The sequence below is a fragment of the Aythya marila genome, assembly GCF_965140915.1.
Source record: "Aythya marila genome assembly, chromosome: 8".
Classification (NCBI taxonomy): Eukaryota; Metazoa; Chordata; class Aves; order Anseriformes; family Anatidae; genus Aythya; species Aythya marila.
Window position 1 is genome coordinate 8,923,663 of NC_139049.1, and position 18,413 is coordinate 8,942,075.

An 18,413-nucleotide genomic window follows, 5' to 3' on the forward strand; every position below is an offset into this window, starting at 1 on the left:
CATAGTGATATGAGTGTCTACTGATCTTTTCCTATCATCGCATACTGTTTAGAATTTCCATACCTATTTTAGTTATGGAAATTTAACACTTCAAATACTTTACCTGGAGTAAATAATTTTATTTTTTTTCACACTATTTTGTGAGCATAACAGTTAAAAAGGCATCTATGGAAAATTATAGATAAATCTTATTAACTCTCCATGACACAATGACATTAGGGTTTGCTTTTTATCCCACAACTTCACTAAATCAGATTTATTATTCTGTTGAAAGACAAACACACTATTTCATATAATTGAAGTTAAGAGGTTTAACAGGAAGGTAAAAGTTAATAGCACAGCATTTCTCCTACAGCGTACCAGGCATCCATTTAGAAGCGTAAGTCAATAGCAATTTTTCACACTCTCCAGCAGGCAGACTCAATTTTTGCCTTCTAGGCATATATATATGACATGATGTTTGGACTTGCTACCTTCACAGGAAGACAGAGGTTATCAAGCACTAGTGTCATTGGGAAGAAGCAATGAATTCCTAGAAACGTTAAAGATACAAAATAATCCAACTCAAAATCAATACTTTACAAAATAATTGCAAAATGAATGTGTGCAAGCAGCTGTTTTTCCCACACAGGTGTTAACTTTCAGATTTATTTATTTATTTATTAAACTTAGATACCTTTTTTTTCCTTACACAGTGATCAATTTCCAATAGCAGACAAACGGCTTTCATTAGCTACATACTCCAGTAACAAACGATGTCAGTTTACATTTACCCCATGACCTAAATTAGGGTGTTGCATTGTTGGCTAGCTTACCCAAGGAGAAACATGCAGTAGTTAGCTGAATCAGACAACTCTTTCATCAAAATTGTTTCAGTTGCACATTCTAATAAAGGAAATGACATGAAGAAGAAATTTTTACCATTTTTCAGCATGGAAATTTCAACCTGAAATTTCCCATATAGACTTATGACATTTCAGTTAATAGAGAAAGCACCTATCACTTTCTGTAGCCTCCAGAGCCTTAAAATTCAGCAAAATAAACAAAAAGTTAAGCTCAGCTAAATCATAGTTGCCTGGAGCAACTGTAGAAATATGGCTCTTTTGATGTTCCTGAACCTCCTCACCTTATCATCATTTTACAACACAGCAGAACCTCCATTTCTCTGTCTTGTTGCTAAAAGCTTCAAGGTTATTGCTGGTTTTTAAGGAGTCTTTCAGTCTGCAGACAATGCCATATGCTGCATTGCTAAGTGTGGTATGGAACATTAAGAGCTGCATTAAAGAAAGCCAGACATCTCTGTATTCCAAATATAAACTTTGTCTAATGTTTTATAATCATAAAAAAGTGCTCGACATGGATAGAATAAGGTCAATGATAGTTTACAGGGTTAGCAACATATTACTTAGTATGCTTTTGAATTATTCTGCCCCCTACCTCCAGTTAAGCACTGACCATAATTTCCCGTTTTTCCATTTTTCTGTAACATATCTCTTCCCAGATGCACTACCACCTGCAATGGTCATTATATCCCGTTGCAAGAGACAGTGTACACTTAAGGAGCTAAAAATTACAAGATATTTGCCCCAGGGTCCTTCCTACTGTGACTGATAACATTGTATCTGAAGGCATTCATCCCAGAACTAATAGTATAAACCATGATTCCAGAATATAAAAGAAGAAACGTTTAAAAATATGTTGCACGACATGATGCACAAAGAATGACCGGTCTAGTGATGGCAAATTTAGCACCATTTTGACTTGCAGACTCTGGAGAAGGCGAGATTGTGTTTGAAGGTACCTCTGTGACATTTATGAAAAGAATAAGTCCCTGACACATTCAATGCATTTAGCTTTTTTTTTTTCCCCCCACAGATTTTGCTGTGCTGAAATTCTCAAAGGCTATTTCTTACTTTTGGGAATGGCAAGAGAGCACAGCTTCCTCTAGTCTGAATCAAATTGTATAAATAAGACTCGTGAGAGCTACAATATTACATACCGAGTTCTCCTTAGCCATAATTTCTTATGTAGCTTTGTTACTACATCGATTGTCTCATGTTGTACGCCCAAATGTCAAACTTGTTCCAGAAAAAAAAACAACATATAAAGACCACTGTACTTCAGTTGTGATGCAATACAAAACTAGCATGTAAAAATTACAGCATGCATCATGAGGGATGCACATTTCTCCTCAGCAGAATAATAACATGAATGTAAATATATGCAAATAAAGACAATAAGTGCGTTTAAGTTTTGTATTTCGAAGATCACCCAACTCCTTTGATACCTGGGGGAATGGGAAGCTAAATGAACAGACCAGGTACTGACCAAAGCCAAAGAAATCAAAGAGATCAACAATTAAAATTAATCAAATTCAAGATAGATTTTTCATATGATGGAGTGAATCTACAGAACCACTCCGTTAGATGAAGTTAAATTAGACTACTGGGAAGGCAATTTAGGGTGTTAATCCACTGCACACAGAATTATGCTGCCTGCACAATCAGTTGTGGTAATCTTTCAGTTTAGTAATCTTTCTTTAGGAATCTTTTCTGTCTACGTATTTTCTTGCATCTTTAATCTCATTATTCCCTTTTTAGCAACTTCTCCACAACCAGACTAATTACTTCCAACATGCATAAAACATTGTGGCTCTTTCATAAAGGTTTTATTACAGAACAAAAAGACCTCCACTCTGCAGTGCAATCTGCAATCTAAGTTTGACACAAGATGCAACAAGTGAATTTAAACAAAGTCAGGTATTCATGGCTGAAAGTACCTCCGAGTCAAAGCGGCTATACATGACGTTCTGGAGTAACTGTTCTTCCACTCTAATGCCTCACTGTTATTCACAGGATCTTCAGCAGTGTTATTTATCATTTAAACCAGTGGAGCATTGCTGAAAGAAACACGCTTTCCTTTGCTTCTTATTTCATGAAGAATTTGACTCCTACATTTAGAAAGCATCCCATCTTTGAAACTCCGCAGGACATTTTTGCTAACAATTTTCAAAAGCTGGACTTCAGCTGATACCAAGCTATTAAGTCTAAAAATGTCACCAATACAGTGCAGATCTTAAATATTAGGTCAAGTGGAAAGACATCTCAACAACTTAAGATTTTATCAAAAAGAGTCACTAAGCACAAGTTTATGACAGTTTTGTTAGTTTAAAGGTTTGGTTTAACCTTATAAGAAGTTTGTCTTCTCCTTTCATCGAGTGGTGGCTGTCCCAGTTTCTGAAAATATTTTATTTCAGCTTGAACCTTCAAAACCACTGGTAAATTCTGGTCCCATTAACAAAGGCCAGAGTTTATAATTTACCAACTCTTTAACCAAACCTTAAAGCAACTCCAAGACTTACCTCTGATTTCAGTGACACGTGCAGAAACCTTGTGAAGCACGTAATGAGTTTTTCTTAATTTAAATGAAAACAAACTACAGCAAAAGAATTTAAAGATGCAAATAAAAACCAAGAACCATGCTACTTTTCTTATAGATTTTATGTACCGCCTCATATTTTTCAGTTTTACATGTGAACTAGTCTCTGCATTGAAATTTCAAACATCTGAGATTGTTCTTTGCATTAGCATTCTTATAAAAGAAATATAGAAAAAAATCTCGAAAGACAAATGAATGCAGTAAATCAGTCTGTGCAAAAGCACAGCCTATTGCTGTGTGCTACCCTACCAATGCATTTTGCTTGATTAAATATCATTAGTCTCAAATTGACTCTATGATAGCATCAACACCAGGAGAAGAATGATCTACAGACATCAATGACAGCTGAACAACTGACTCCATGTCACTCACTGGATCATAGTTCCAGCAGGAAACCATCTTCACTTCATGGTTGTCAAGTACGTGAGCTCCATTTAAGCATTTTCATATTTGAAGCGATACATTTTCAATATCTGCTTCAGAGTTATCATATCATGTTAACAGTCTTAAGGTGAAAAGAATACATAAATAACCAAAGAAGGTAAACTGTACAATCACTATTGAAGTACATATCTGTTCAAGAAATAAAAGCAAAGCTGCCACAGTTCTTCAAGACAATTAAGTAACAAATGAACAACTCAGAATATGACATTCAGAGATTCCAGTTTGTGACACATTTTTCCATAGATTAGCTGAACTGTAACCTACTTGGCCAACAGTTTCTTCAGGCAGGGATTTTAATTTTTCATGAACTCATTGCTCTAATAAAGTACTTGGCATTAGTTATGGCTTTTGAATTAAAATGCATTCCTGACATTAAATTTTAAAATCACTAAGCCATTAATTTTGACCAGCTTTTTTTTTTTTTTTTTCCTGTATAGTGTTTTCAAGAATTAGCAACTAAATGCGTATTTCACCAGCAAAAGAATGAAAGCTGTACTAATAAAACTTATTTTTGTAGGTCCCTATGGAGAATGGTAATATTTTATACCCTGTATATCAAACAAGAGCCAAAAACAAATTTTCTGTTCTGAACAAGGCTTATCTGACAAATACCACATAGTTGAACTTACAATCAAGGGCAACTTAACACAATCTGCTATCTACATTTTCTTCTACATTCAAAAATAAAAAGGTTTACAGCATTGCAGCACAGTTCTCTAAGTTGTCTATTTCTAGCAATGACTTTAGTGCCTATTTGTGAAACTATCTTGCTACAGAAGTTCCCAGGTAACAACTAAATAGCTGAGCCTATTCAACGGAGGATGCTGATCTGCAATTTATTCAGGTATGCAAGTCCATTTCAAAAAGCAGTTGTCATAAGGTAAAGTAGGACAAATTCCTGCTTTGTTGTTTTTGTTTAGGGTAACATTCAGAAAGTTCAAAGAGCATAAATCACAGGTATTTTAGCTCCTAATATAAAATCATTACTTCAGATACCTCTACTGGCCCCTATAACCTTGCCACCAAAAGAAATAATCACCTGCTGACAGTACAGGAGCCCAAGAACAGACTTCAAAACAGTTTTCATCTTGTTTTATCGTGTTTCATCTCATTTATCTTGTACTTATGAAACAGTGTGGAGTTATGACACTTAGGATATTTAATAGAAACAGCCAATTTGATTCGCATGCTAGTATCATTCTACCATTCAATAAACTACAGTCAGTAAAGTAGCTCAGTTTTAGTTATACATTTTAATTGAGTACAATTTACACACTTTATACACTTCTAAGCAGTGTCAAATTTGCTCAACAATAAGAATACAGCTCACTAAAACAGATGTCTGATCCTGCAGCTTCTCCAGTTCTTAGTATCAGTTTTCTTTATTACTCTACATTAACTTGTAGATAAATTAAGCATAACATGTGTCTAAAAATCCAGCTGTGTTGCAAAACGCTGCTGTAAGGCTAAATTTTCAAGTCCAAGTAGTTTCATAATCTATGTGCAGATATTTCTGAAGGCAGCAGGAATGCTATTCTTTGACAACCTAATTAAACTTCCAATAATGTCAGCAGGAATCTGATTGCAGAATGGCTCATTTTATAAACATCACTACATTTATGACTGACAAAGAGATACATGATCAGAGATGATCAGGTGCCATCTCCTTCACAATATACACTTTACAACTTGTGTTGTAAATCGCCTGCAAGTACAAAAAAATGAAGATGTTAAGTGTGTGCTCAATCCATAGAAAGTGGCACAGTTGATACAAAGATTCCATGGATTTTGCTCCTCTGCCAGTTTCACATTATAACTTCACTGGTTTCTGAGGATTTACTCCCAATATATACAAAAATTTACATTTAAATCAGGCCATCTTCTCTGTTGGACCCAGGATTACAAACAAGCTTTTAAAATGCAAGTGAAATATAGGGCAGAGAAAATATAACTGGAGCTTGCATGTTTCAAGACCAATACTCTATACCACAAGTACACATGAAGTATGCTTCTCTTCGAAGTTCGGTTTGTAAATTTGCTGCCCACTGTAGAAGTTTCTTTAAAACTGTAGTTTTTTTCCTTAGTACTGTAAAGTACAAAGTCTGAAAAAAAAATGCATTTCTAATTGGAACATTTCAGAGTCAAAAAAGCCATACGTTATATCCCTCTATTTAAACAGTAACAAACCCTAAGTTGGCAACTTCCTTATGGTACTTTCTGTGGTGTTGATAGCCAGTTTTTCTAACTATAGCACAGGTTAAACCAAAATGTAGAATGTTCTTAGCTCACTCATATGACAGAGATACTCTTTTAATAAAGCTTAGGTGTTAAGATAGAGTCACTTGGTACTGACCGAAGTGCCCATGCAAATAGGAGAACTTTCGAACATATTTTAAACAAGCTGTTTTGCTTGCTCTTCTCAGCCACTTTGCAGAATCTGTTCAAAAATCCAGTGACAACTTCTAATCTTGGTGTCGTTGTTTGTTTGTTTTTATTTCCATTGAGATAATTGGCTAAATTTAAAGATAGTAATCCTGATACAGCAGGGATAGAAAGATATTATTAAAACCCTTTCAGACCTCACAGTCCTCATATAAATTTAAGACAAATCTTAAAAACCTCTGAAGGAGATGTGCCTTCTGGTTTTATTAAAAATGAAGGTAACATCAAATAAAAAGCAAAACTAAAGTAGAATAGGTAGAACATTTTACTTTTGTCAAACCTTAAATGTAAAGTATATTAAAAAACATGGTTTTGGATTTCAAGAACAGGAATATAAACATGTATTTTCTATCCCAGAAAAAAAACCATGCAGGTGTTACAATACTTAATCATTCTCTACATCCACTGGTATGCAACATCAACTTAATGTTATTAAATAGATACACAGATACCATAAATCCATACAAATACCATGGTCTTCTGGCCTCAGTTATACTGTAGCTCAAGCAAATCTGTTCTTTGGTAACTGAAGTAAGTTCATTTTCCACTCTGATGCAGGACTGTTAGGAGACCATATTAGTCACTCATATCAGAAAACGACAACTTCTGTAAACATAATCGGGGCTACTTTCATCACAAGAAAATAATATTAGTGGTGATATTAGAGGTGCAAATGCAATGAAGTTAAAATGATTCCATCCTTGTGGTGGCTGTTTCAGGGAAAAAAAATAAAAATCCAAACTCTCTTCCTTTCTATTCATTGTTTAATCCTGGTAACATTTAAACTCATATGAAGGTGTTTTGATAGATGGGAATGTACATAGGAACGCTTTCAGTTTAAATAAAGAGAACTCTGGAGAATGGAGATTTAAAATTACCATGACCTGAAGGTATTTGTAATAAAGTTTAAAGATTTAGTAAACTGGGACATTACAAATCCAAAAAAAAATTCTAGATTTTTCATCTTCCCTTTTTCAAAGACCGACAGAATATACATATACAGGTTGACATTTTGATTTATCCAAAACAATCTTCATTTTGCTCAGTTTGCAAGTCCTATCGACTAAAATGTAGTATCATTCACAACAAAATATTTTCAATAAGTGAAACAATAAGCAAAGAAAACCAAAACTAAGCTCAGAAGCTAAGTGGTTTAGAAAGCCTTGGTAACATCTATGTGTGCGTTAGTGTGTCTATAATTTTTTTATACATATATATATATAGACACACACACACATATATATACACACACGTGCGCACATGCGCACAGGCACACACACATTTGTAACCTGCAGTGGAGATCAATCTATTTTCTAATAAGGAACAAAACACATTATTTAAAAATGTGCCTAATTTAACAAAACAGAGAAGAAACTGCTGCTATCAAAATATACAATTTGGATTGCAGACTAGAAGGCTAACAACATTAAAAAAATAGTTTTAAGCAAAACCCCTTTGCTTCTGAATAACAACAGGTATCAACCTGCCATAGCATGAAGCATCCAAACCAGATTTTATAAAAAGTTTAAACTGTGACCCTTCTTCATTCGTAAAGTTCTTGACATATTACATAGTGCGAGCTCTGGTCTCCGAACTGGAGCCTCTTTCATTGTTCTTAATCCATACTCCATGAAATAAATGGCAGCTGAAGGATTCAGAACCTCAAGTGAGATTTATGCTTTACCATATACCTTAAAAATAAAAAAGAACAGAAAACAAAAATTACTATTTTTGATATTTATAGAAATTTTTCTCTCAGGAATAACACAGACTTTGTTAAAACTGATGTCTTATAAGCCATAAAGCTTTATTATGCACAGTATTTGTCCCACTGCAAGACAGTCAGCTAAAATGTTTGCTTTGAAGAAAATTCACATCATCCGGGGCATCAAAAGGATTCTAGCATTTGAAAACTGTTGCTAAAAATAACTCCAGCTCATTCAGGGAATTCAGATATATAGTTTAGCTGAGACTTAAATAAAAAAGCATAGAAAGTTTGATGTTCAGAATCATTTAGACAATTCCCACTGGACTTTTCTTTTTGAAGTCCACTCAATCATTCGAGCAGTTTGCTGTGCAATCAACATGAAAAGATTAAACATTCATTAAATGCATGGACTTCTCTCTTCCCTCAGTATTTCAGCTGCTTCATGACCAAGTTTCTCCTCTAAATCATGAAAAAGATACTACAATTAACTTTTCTTTCAGAGAGGGTTATGAGCCATGGCAAAGCAAAGTCAGAAGAAGCACTGCTCTTCACAGAGCTCTGCTGGTGCTCCTCCATCCCTCGCTTCTCATGAAAGGAAGCACTAAGTACTTGGAAGGCTCCAAAGATTCAGAGGAAAGAAAGACTACACCAAAACTCATTATATGCCACATCTTCTCTGACCTTCCTCTTCTATCTGGTGCTGTGGACTCAGAAGCATCAGAGTAAGATTATACTTTATAGCTCTTTTATCCTAAAGTAGTTTCTCACCTTTGCTAGACTGTCATCTAGTGAGGCAGATAGAAAAAAGAGTAGAGCTCTTAAAGCTCAGAACTGTAGTCCAAGAGAAGGGCTAGGGGAACAGCGGAAGAATGCACCATGTAAGTTGTTCTTCACTCTTTTCCTTCTGCCTAAAGAGAGGTGGGGGAATCGCTGTACTACTCAGTCATCAGTAACTGCCCTTCCTTTACACCCACTCACATTACAGTTTGGAGATGGCTATTATTTTGTTTATACTGAAAATATACCTGTATATGTTTAACTGCATGGTCAGGGAAAGTCTAAACAAATATTTTCTATATAAAACATTGTTCAGCTGTCTAAGTTGTATACAATTGCCCTGTTTCCATAACTTTACATTCCCACTGAAGATCATAAAAGCATGAGCAGAAAGGATTTTTAACAGGAAATGTACCTGTCCAAAGTTTCCCAGAAGCGTAGAAATACTGGCCTGTCCAAGTGTCTTTTATGGTAGCTTAGTTCTAACACTGTTACATCCCATTTCTGTACATTTGGATCCAGGCGTACTTCATCATATTTGAGATGAAAAGCTTTAACTACAGGAAACAGAAAAATGTTTAGTGCACAAACAAGATGACTTCACAGTATTTAATTATTAGCCAAAGAGAATCTCCCCTTTTTTCAGAATAAAGCCTGAGAATAAAATTAAGCCCGTCTCTCAAGAAAGTCAACCAGTCAATAAAGGGCACTGAACACAATACAGTGGCTGGTGACCACTTCCCAGTGCTCATACTACTATAGCTCTAAGTGAAAGGTTGGCCCCTATTGCAGACATTCCAAGGGAACTGCAGAAACTCATTGCAAACTCATGAGAGTTTTCTTTGGAAAACAAAGATATTCTTTCTGAAGATTTTTGAGTTGTCCAAAACCTGAAAACAAAAACAAAACACTAAAAAAAGAAAACAATTCATTTTACTGAGACTGAGAAGGAAGCCTAGATAGCAGATAAACCCCAAATGCTACACGAAATATTCTGAAAAATAGTACTGCCAATTTCTTCTGATCTAGTACTCAGCTAATAATGGTAAATTATTGGCTATTACTTTCCTTTTGGGAAGCATTGCCTCATGTGAATTATGCAAACCCCAAGCATTAGCAAAATGACTATTAAATCTTTCTTGTGATTCTTCTTGCTTTCTTGGCCAGATCATAATTTTGACACGATCTAGTGTAAAGTACTTAACTCTTGTACAATTCCTATCTGGTAATCAATTTGATGCATTATATATTCTTGGATAAGTCAAGATGAACTGGAGCAAAACGTAACACTGAAACAAAGTACATTTGGGGGAACTAACTCTTGTATGTTAGCTGCTAAAACAATATTTGGTACTATAATCAGGAATTGTAATCTATAAAATACTGGGGAACAGACTCCCTGACCCCTGCTAGTGAACACAGTATGCTAAAGTTAGTAGGAACACATTAGAATTAGAACAGAATCCCAAGGTTCAGCAAAAAGTGCTCCAAAAGATGTCTACCTTAGTATCTCCCAGTAAGGAATAAAGCAGAATAAAAAAATGAAATAAAAAAATGCAAAAGCAAAACAAAAAACCTTTTGTTCAGTGTGCATGAAGTCTGCAGTTTTACTGTTTCCCTATAATACTACTGGACAAGCAGTGTGAAACAAAACCATGAATACATATATATTATCTGCCAGATAACATTGCCTATTTTAAAATAAGCCTAGGGAAAGCAAAGAGAGACATACCAGGGCTTTGCATTTACAAAAAAACAACTGACACAACCTTTGTGTTAAGGTTAAATGATATTAAGCTGAGAACAACCCATTTCTGAACCTGAAAAAAATCAGAATTAAAGCACAATGATACACTCTAGCATTTTAAGGACTTTTTAAATGATATTCCAAATTAAATATTTGCTCATTAACTTGACATCGTTCAAAAATTTCATCTGGAATGCGCTCACTTGCAGACACAAAGATAAGAAGCTTGCTTGCTACATGAACATTAAAGACACAGAACAGGCAGAAAGAAAACCAAGAACAATTCTAAAGACTCACCTAACAAAATGCTGTGTGACATAGCAATTGAACAAATAAAACCAGTTTGACAGACTCAGCTCCAATTCTTTACGGTAAGCTACCTTCCTGTTTTCCAAAATGACAGTAATATGCTTTAAATCTTTGTTAATCACCATGGACCCTGTGACTTACACAACGAACTGCAAGCTGTAGATGAAACAATGGATTGTTGCAGATCCCAGAAAGTGCCTTTACAAAGGCTATCGAAGACAATAAATATAGGCACAGTGATAGCTAGACTGGCATTGCCCATGCACTCCCAATTTACATGGCTTTTATTTTGAGGAGTGAATAAAGCCATTAGGAAAAGCACTAGAGATACTCCTATCGGGAAAGCATTTTCCAAGTAGCTAGCTTTAAAACAATTGAATGCCTTTCTAAAACATAAAGGGTGCATTTCAACGTATCTTTATGAATCAATTAAGAAAAGGTACCTTTCTTTCACTTCAAAAATCTAAGGATTTGTACATCTCCAGTCTGAACTCCTAAGGCTAGGTTTTTGATTTATTTTTTTGGCGTAGCAAGATATATCATTACAATTCCTATCCTATTTCCCCCTACACATTTTCTTTATTTCTTCTTTCATTAGTCTCTTCTGTTAAACCCTCCTGTGTTTCTTTTTATTTCGAATTTAAGGCTCTTTCACTTACTACCTGCTCAATCCTTCATTCAACTCCTTCTGTTTTCCGGTTCACAGATGCATCCTTAGCCTTTTGACTGTTCCTCGCTCTGCATCCCAAACTAGCATTCTTTTGGGGTCCTACTTCTATACCAAACATGCACACAATGCAAAACCTGATCAGACCGGTCTCCTCAGTATACTAAACGGAAGATGACAGACTGAATTTTTTATTTTTTATTTTATTATTATTTTTTTTAAATCTGTAGCTCAGAAAACACTGGATGCTATAAAAAGGCCTATCTTCTAAGGCAGCTTCACAATGAAGCAATAGCAACAGTGGACAGAAGCTTGCAGTTTCTTTAGATATCATTGCATACTTTGCATTTAGAATAGTGAACAGTGCAAGAGAAGTGCTCTGTGTACACCAAAACACGCTGGCACAACTGTGCTAACAGAAAAAAATGTTCCAATCTACACAGTGGAAACATCTAACGTGCACATTAGAAGTATTTGTATCTTATTACCATCATTATTACCATCAAGTTTTTGTCAAACACCAGACCACACTTGCAAAACTCTTGGCGAAATACTGGGTGATTAAACCTCTCTTCAAACAAGTCATGAAATCTGAAGACAGCCTGTAAACCTGTTGTTTATAAAGTGTTATATAAATAGCCTTTTTGCCTGTTTTACAGGCTTGGAAAGTAAATTTCCTTTCTGGTACAGCGGCTATTTCTGAACCTCTGGTAAAGACAACAGCTCTGAGAAGATTTCCACAAGCTTCCACAGGACAGAACAGAAGAGTTGCAGAGGACACATTAATCTTTGCCATCTGTGTGAATACCCAAGACCCTGTTCTTTCAACCAACCTAGTCCAACAGCACTTGACCGTGAGCATAAACACCACAAAATTAAAAGCAGAATAACAAACCCCAAAATGCTTAAACAAGAACAAAAACCTTACTTTTTGCAAAGATATCAACAGGCGATCCATCAGGCAAGAGCCAAGGCCAGCCTTTGAACTGCCAAGCTGGACCCTGTACGAATACTGCCACCACACGATCCCTGTGAACATAAAAAGGATGGACATGCTGATGGCCTTGAACATCTAGAATACATTGCCTGTTCAAGAAAACATGCATCTTAACAGTGTGTTTTTTGTTGTTGTTTTTTGTAACAGTAATATATCACATTTAACAACCACACCTTCAGTACAACTACTTTTTCTCCATTACAAAGCAAGGAATAAAACGTTATGTGAATTACCTAGACTCTTAATTCTGCCCTTTGCAGACTTATTTATTGGAAATAGCGAAATAGTGTTTATTTCTGGACATTGTTTTGCTTTTTATAAGTGTTCAAACAGTTTAAACATAATCCCCTACAAATTAGACTGTAACTTGAGATGCAGCAATTTAAAAGCCTTTATTGTGCACACTGTTAGCTTTTATTCTAAAAATTTATAGCAAGAGACAGCTGCTAAATTTCTGCCTCCAGTTGCAAAGTGCGTCATTTATTGTGAGGGCATGTAACTATTACCTGTGGTTTAAGACAATACATTTGTGATTAAGATGATGAAGCTTTTATATTAATAAAATTTTCAGAAAAACCTTTGAGAATACATGTCCTCCCACACACAGTCTGCCTTCTTCTTGAACGTTTACATCATCCGAGCATGGTTCCTACCTACTAGAACAAATAATTGCATCCCTAACCTAACACCCAAATTTAATTCTAGTCTACCAAACCCACAATGAAAAAGAATGATCAAGGGATATTTTTGTGATCTTTTTTAAGAGAGAAACAGAAACTTTAAGGTTTACCATTTAAAATTGTGTTGCAAGGTTTGTAATGGGTAACAGAAAAAACAGCAACAACAAAACTTTAAAAGCAACAACTTCAAGAATTTCCACGTTTTAATTTCCAGATGCTAATATCTGATGCTCTGTTGGATTAAAAATGAGCTAAATAAAAACACATCATTTTATCTCTTTGGTCAGAAGCACTTTAACTACCAATTTGGATATTAAGGTTTGATCATCTTAAGTGCTATTTGGTATTAGAATTTCAAAACCACTGATTTGTGATTTATTCAAGATTTAAATATAGAACACTTAATTTAGGAATAGGACCTTTCCAAAAATACTCCTCTCCACTAAAATCTACTTTGGAAGCTACAAAACCATCAAAAATGTCATGCATTTAAAATCCTCACACCTCTGACGAAGAACTAAAAATGTTGCCTAATTCATTACCTCACAAATAATAAACGTATTTCTCCAGAATTTTCCTATTCAAAGAGAAATATACTTTCATAGTATCAAAGAACGGGCTTAGAGACAAAATCTTTTATGGAAAAGCTGCAAAAAGCTCTCTCTCATTCCCTTCCCCCAACTGGGGCTCTCCCTTCAGAAGAGAGCTTCTATCATTAAATCCAGTTCATTGAATCTGATTCACTACTGAAACCACAGTTCTGTTTTTACTGTTGGCTTTTTTTTTTTTTTTTCCTCTTTAAACTATTATAACAAAGTTAGAATAGCAGATGTTGAAGAGGTTGGCAAATGCATCTTCCCAGTAGACTCTAATTCAGAAAGAAGATAATAAAGGAGGATTCTTCTCTTGGACCATGCTTCAGCAACTTGCATGCTACAGTACCACAAACTGGAAAACTCATGAATATTCTTACTCGAACTCCTGGAGCATTTCAGACCAACTAAAAATAGCTGTGCTGCTCATATTGTTAAAACAAAATGTTATTTTTAAGAAAGATCTATCAAGAAGTTTAGCTTTACATCATTTTAACCTGGAAACAACACTCCTATAGAGTCAATCAAACCCATTCTTATAGCCTTGTCTTCACTTCTTATGCAGTTTAATATTATTTTAGTAGTCCCCTCCATATTCTGCATTCTCCTGATAAAGAACTTTTGTAATGAGGGAATCTATTTTACCAGTCTTGTGGCATAAGCTTTAGAGGTTGGTCTACTACTCGGTAAGGTACAGTAACGCTGACTGTAGTTCCCCCAGGCTGCATCTGGTCCTTCCTTCTCTGTATTAGAGTTTCATTTTCTCGCTGACAGCCTTGCTTCTTCTTTTCATCTGATGGTACAAACCTTGGAGAATAAAGAAACATTCAGTAGGCAAAAGTAATTTGATCAAATCAACAGGAAAAATACCAACTTTATCAGAACGTTGCATTATTGGCAGTCGCTGAAGCCACCTCATTCTTACTATGCCAAGCCTCCCTGACTACTCATTCAGTATAGCAAGAAGACGAAGTTTCATAAGTCTTTGTGATAAAACCAGTTGTACTAAAAAGGCCCTCTGCCCCTCAAATCCACAGCCAGAGCTGTTCTTACATGTTTGTGGCATGTCTTGCCTACCTTACCTAACATATTTGCAGATGAGAAGCCAGATCATAACCTGCTGAACAGCAATAAACGAATTATTTTTAATGATCAAGAATAAATAACACGTGAAGACATGGGGAAGCTTAGGCATTAAGAAATCATTGCTTCCTAGAGTAAATTTTATAGCTTTTGTCCTTGGGGAAATTAAACCTACTCATCAAAATTATTTTTTCCTTGTGAAAGCTGGGATTTTTGGTCAAATGGATCAGATTTTATTCTATTTTTTTAATGAGTGATTTTACAAGATCAGATGATTCATCTGGTTACTACAACGTATGTACTACAATTATGAATTTTTTTAAAAAGCTTCTCTGATAGATAAATTATGCTTACAAAATAAGGATGGCATGATCCTTATGTCTCACAATCTCAGTAAGACAAAAAGAAATGGTTAAGAAATGACCCGCCAAATCAATTTCAGAATTTTTATTTTTCAGCCCCATCTTTATTGAAGAGAAAAAAAAAAAAAGCAATTCCATTTCAAGAGCCTCTTCTATATGGCATTAATAAAATAAAATAAAATACAGACAATTCTTCAAATTAGCATCATAAATGTGAGAGTAGCGTAGGGTTTGTTACTAATGAAAGAGGAAAGATAAAATCATGCTTTTTTACAGATGTGAAACCACATCACAGAAAGGTATGCTGATGTGACCAGTATCACCTACAAGGCCAGAAAAAAAAATAAGGAGAGAGCAAGAGCTCAGAGCCATCTTCTCCTAACAGCCTATTGAGAACCACCCAGTCGCACTACTAATATTGTTTGCCTCTGACATTTCATTTCCAAAGTTCTGACAAGAAGAAACAGTGTATTTCACTTATCTGCACGAGGTATCAGGAGTATTGGTGCTATATTTTAAAAACACAGTACTCCACACAACAGGGAAGATTTCTCTTCATTATAGAGCAGATGGCGCATTCTGAACGTTTACTGCATCTATGGATATGCTGCTGGAACCATTTCTAAAGGTATTCTCTTCAACCCATTTTTAGTTCAGTACTAAAAAACAATTGACTATGCTTAAACAGGTGGACTGAACTTTAAATTACTGTGGAAACAGTAAAAAGGAAAGAAAAATGAAGTAAGTTTGTTATTCACCCCTCTTGAAAATACTGGCTTTTGCTAACATTTCATACTCAATGAGAAAGTGGTATCAGGGCTTGGGGAGAAACATTACAGATTGAGTATCGTGTTTTAGACTTTTAAAAACACATTTTAAACGGAAAACCAACCAGCTCTACCAAGTTAGAGGAACAAGGATATTAACGAACAATATTGATTCTGCAAAGAGGCTGGCAATTTCACCACTATAAATTATACCTGAAACACCCCAATATTGGCTGACGCAGGCATTCTCAGCGTTACTTTTAGCTTCATACATGTATGTTTGTGTCTAAGAATTCATTTCAATGCTAGTTTATTGATAAGTTTCTCTCCAGTTCATGGTCAGCTAAAAACTGTTACCTAAATGAGGCAAACCAAAAGTTGCCATAATGCCTGTATCTTCTGGACTACAGTACACTCCCATTTTACTTGATATAGAAGTCTGAAGAGGACAGAACAGGACAGAGCAAATACCTTGTTATCTGAATGTTCTGAAGAAAAAAAACAATACAATGAGAAGATTCAAAATGGAAGAGTAAAAAAGCTGCCTATCAAAGAAAGCGTTGAAGGAGATGCTTACACATGTACATACATGGAGTAGAGGAATAAATGACAGCTTACAGAACGTTTATGAAGTACATGCTGAATCCATGGCTACTTTGCTCCAAAATCCTTGAAATGCAAGTATGCATAATAAAAGCCATGTGCTCCCAAACTGAGAACCATTTATAATCATACAGCAATTTCTATTATGAGAGGCTTACTTCATCACTAGACATACAAGTCAAGCTCAAGAAATCTGACTATTAAAGAAAACAGCAAAAATACCACCTTCTCTTGGGAGTAATTTACCACAATACTCTGCCTGGTAGCTTAACTACACTTTTGTACTTGACCCCTTTTTAATCATGCAATACACGAGAAATGTGTTCTGAAGCCTGACTGTGCAGTAGCTTACATTTTTGTTGCTTCTCCAGATTACTATTCCCTCGTCAAAAAAAGTGATCCCACACCTATTTAGAAACCATCTTTATATTTATACTCTTACTAGGAAATTAATAGTGCTCAATCCTGTTGTTGTTAGTTGCCAAAATCAGTATTTGCATAAAAATTGGTGCGCTTCCGCAATTAAAGGCAGCAGGTCCCTTTCCTTAAGGGAAACAGGCAAGTGATTGAGCAAGATCAGATTATGGGAGGTAACTGGTAAAACACCATCCACTGAACTGCCAGAACTGCTTGTGTCTAAGCTCTAAACTCATAGGAATTGCTCGCGTTAACTTTAAAATGCTTTCACTCAGGTCAGGTCAATGCTTTCCGCCTCCCAATTTGGGCCCTCTGAAAAATGCATGAACAGAGGATAAGGCAACTCCAGTGCTGGACAGTAACTGAGCTCATCACAACGCAGATCTGATTACGTTTAGAATTTGAGACTTCTTTTACAACCCTCTCACTATTTCTTATTTGATTACAGTGTCAAAAGCCTCATATACCTACCTCCACAAGAGAACAATGCACTTCTGTAACCCATCAACCCATCATCTTTCAGACTGTTTGCTCCATATCAAAGTTAAATAAATCTCAGTGAGTTGCCTGGGCACATATAGCAGTTAGAGAAACTGTACTTTAACAGAAGTTTCAAAAAGGGTTTGTTTGCTACATCATTTTTAGCTGCACAAAACTGCTGATACTAACTATCAAGGCTTTTTTTTTGTTTGTTTTTAACTGAGGGCCAATTATAAATTTCCAACCCATTCAGTTTAACTGTGCTTTTATTTATCTGGTAAGAAAGCAGGGTGCAACTATGGTTAAACATATCTTAAGTAAAACATCATCACGATAAAAGTACATACTCATCACCTAAATGTTTACATCTTCCTGATACAAATTTCCGTTCCACTCTTGTCCCACATAACCCAAACTCTCCTCTTTATTACGGCACACCTCACAGAACAGTAGGGGAGCCAGCACTGCAGCCTGTGAGCAGTGTGCTCACATGCATGCCAAAGCCTTCCTACCCAAACAGCCCTGCATGCCTCATCCTCCCAAAGATGCCTCACCTGAATTCTGGGGATTCTCTTACGTTTCCTAGCAAACTCCTCTGCAATGCCCTTCAAACACTCCTCCTGCTCCAAAAATTCCCTCCTCCTTCTGCTGTACCATTGGTCTCTGATACAGCTAACAAGCAGGCTGATTACCTCTAAAAATACAAGAAATTCAAATCTATCTGCATCTTCCTCATTAATTTTGGTGTTTCTTCACGTGGACAGCATCTTTTTTTTTTTTTTTTATTCCAAAGCTTGTGGCAAATGAAATGCAGCTTCTGAATCGCTGTTCTGTCAAATTTAGCTGAAAGTAGGGAATGAATTACAGAAGGTGGTGACTCAAGGCAGAAACTACACAAC

The 18,413-nt window shown here is 35.6% G+C and overlaps 1 protein-coding gene across 1 annotated transcript in view; it reads right to left on the minus strand.

Moving 5' to 3' along the window:
• Positions 1–365: 365 nt before the first annotated feature.
• Positions 366–18,413, minus strand: part of CDC73 (cell division cycle 73) — a 103,834-nt gene continuing 85,786 nt past the window's right edge. Inside the window, exons 14-17 of the mRNA XM_082766269.1 lie at positions 14,448–14,609; positions 12,461–12,561; positions 9,225–9,366; positions 366–8,015 (exon numbers count right to left, since the gene is read on the minus strand). Coding sequence (XP_082622395.1) covers positions 7,979–8,015; positions 9,225–9,366; positions 12,461–12,561; positions 14,448–14,609 — 442 coding nt within the window. The 3' untranslated portion in view covers positions 366–7,978. The remainder of the gene's footprint in view (positions 8,016–9,224; positions 9,367–12,460; positions 12,562–14,447; positions 14,610–18,413) is intronic.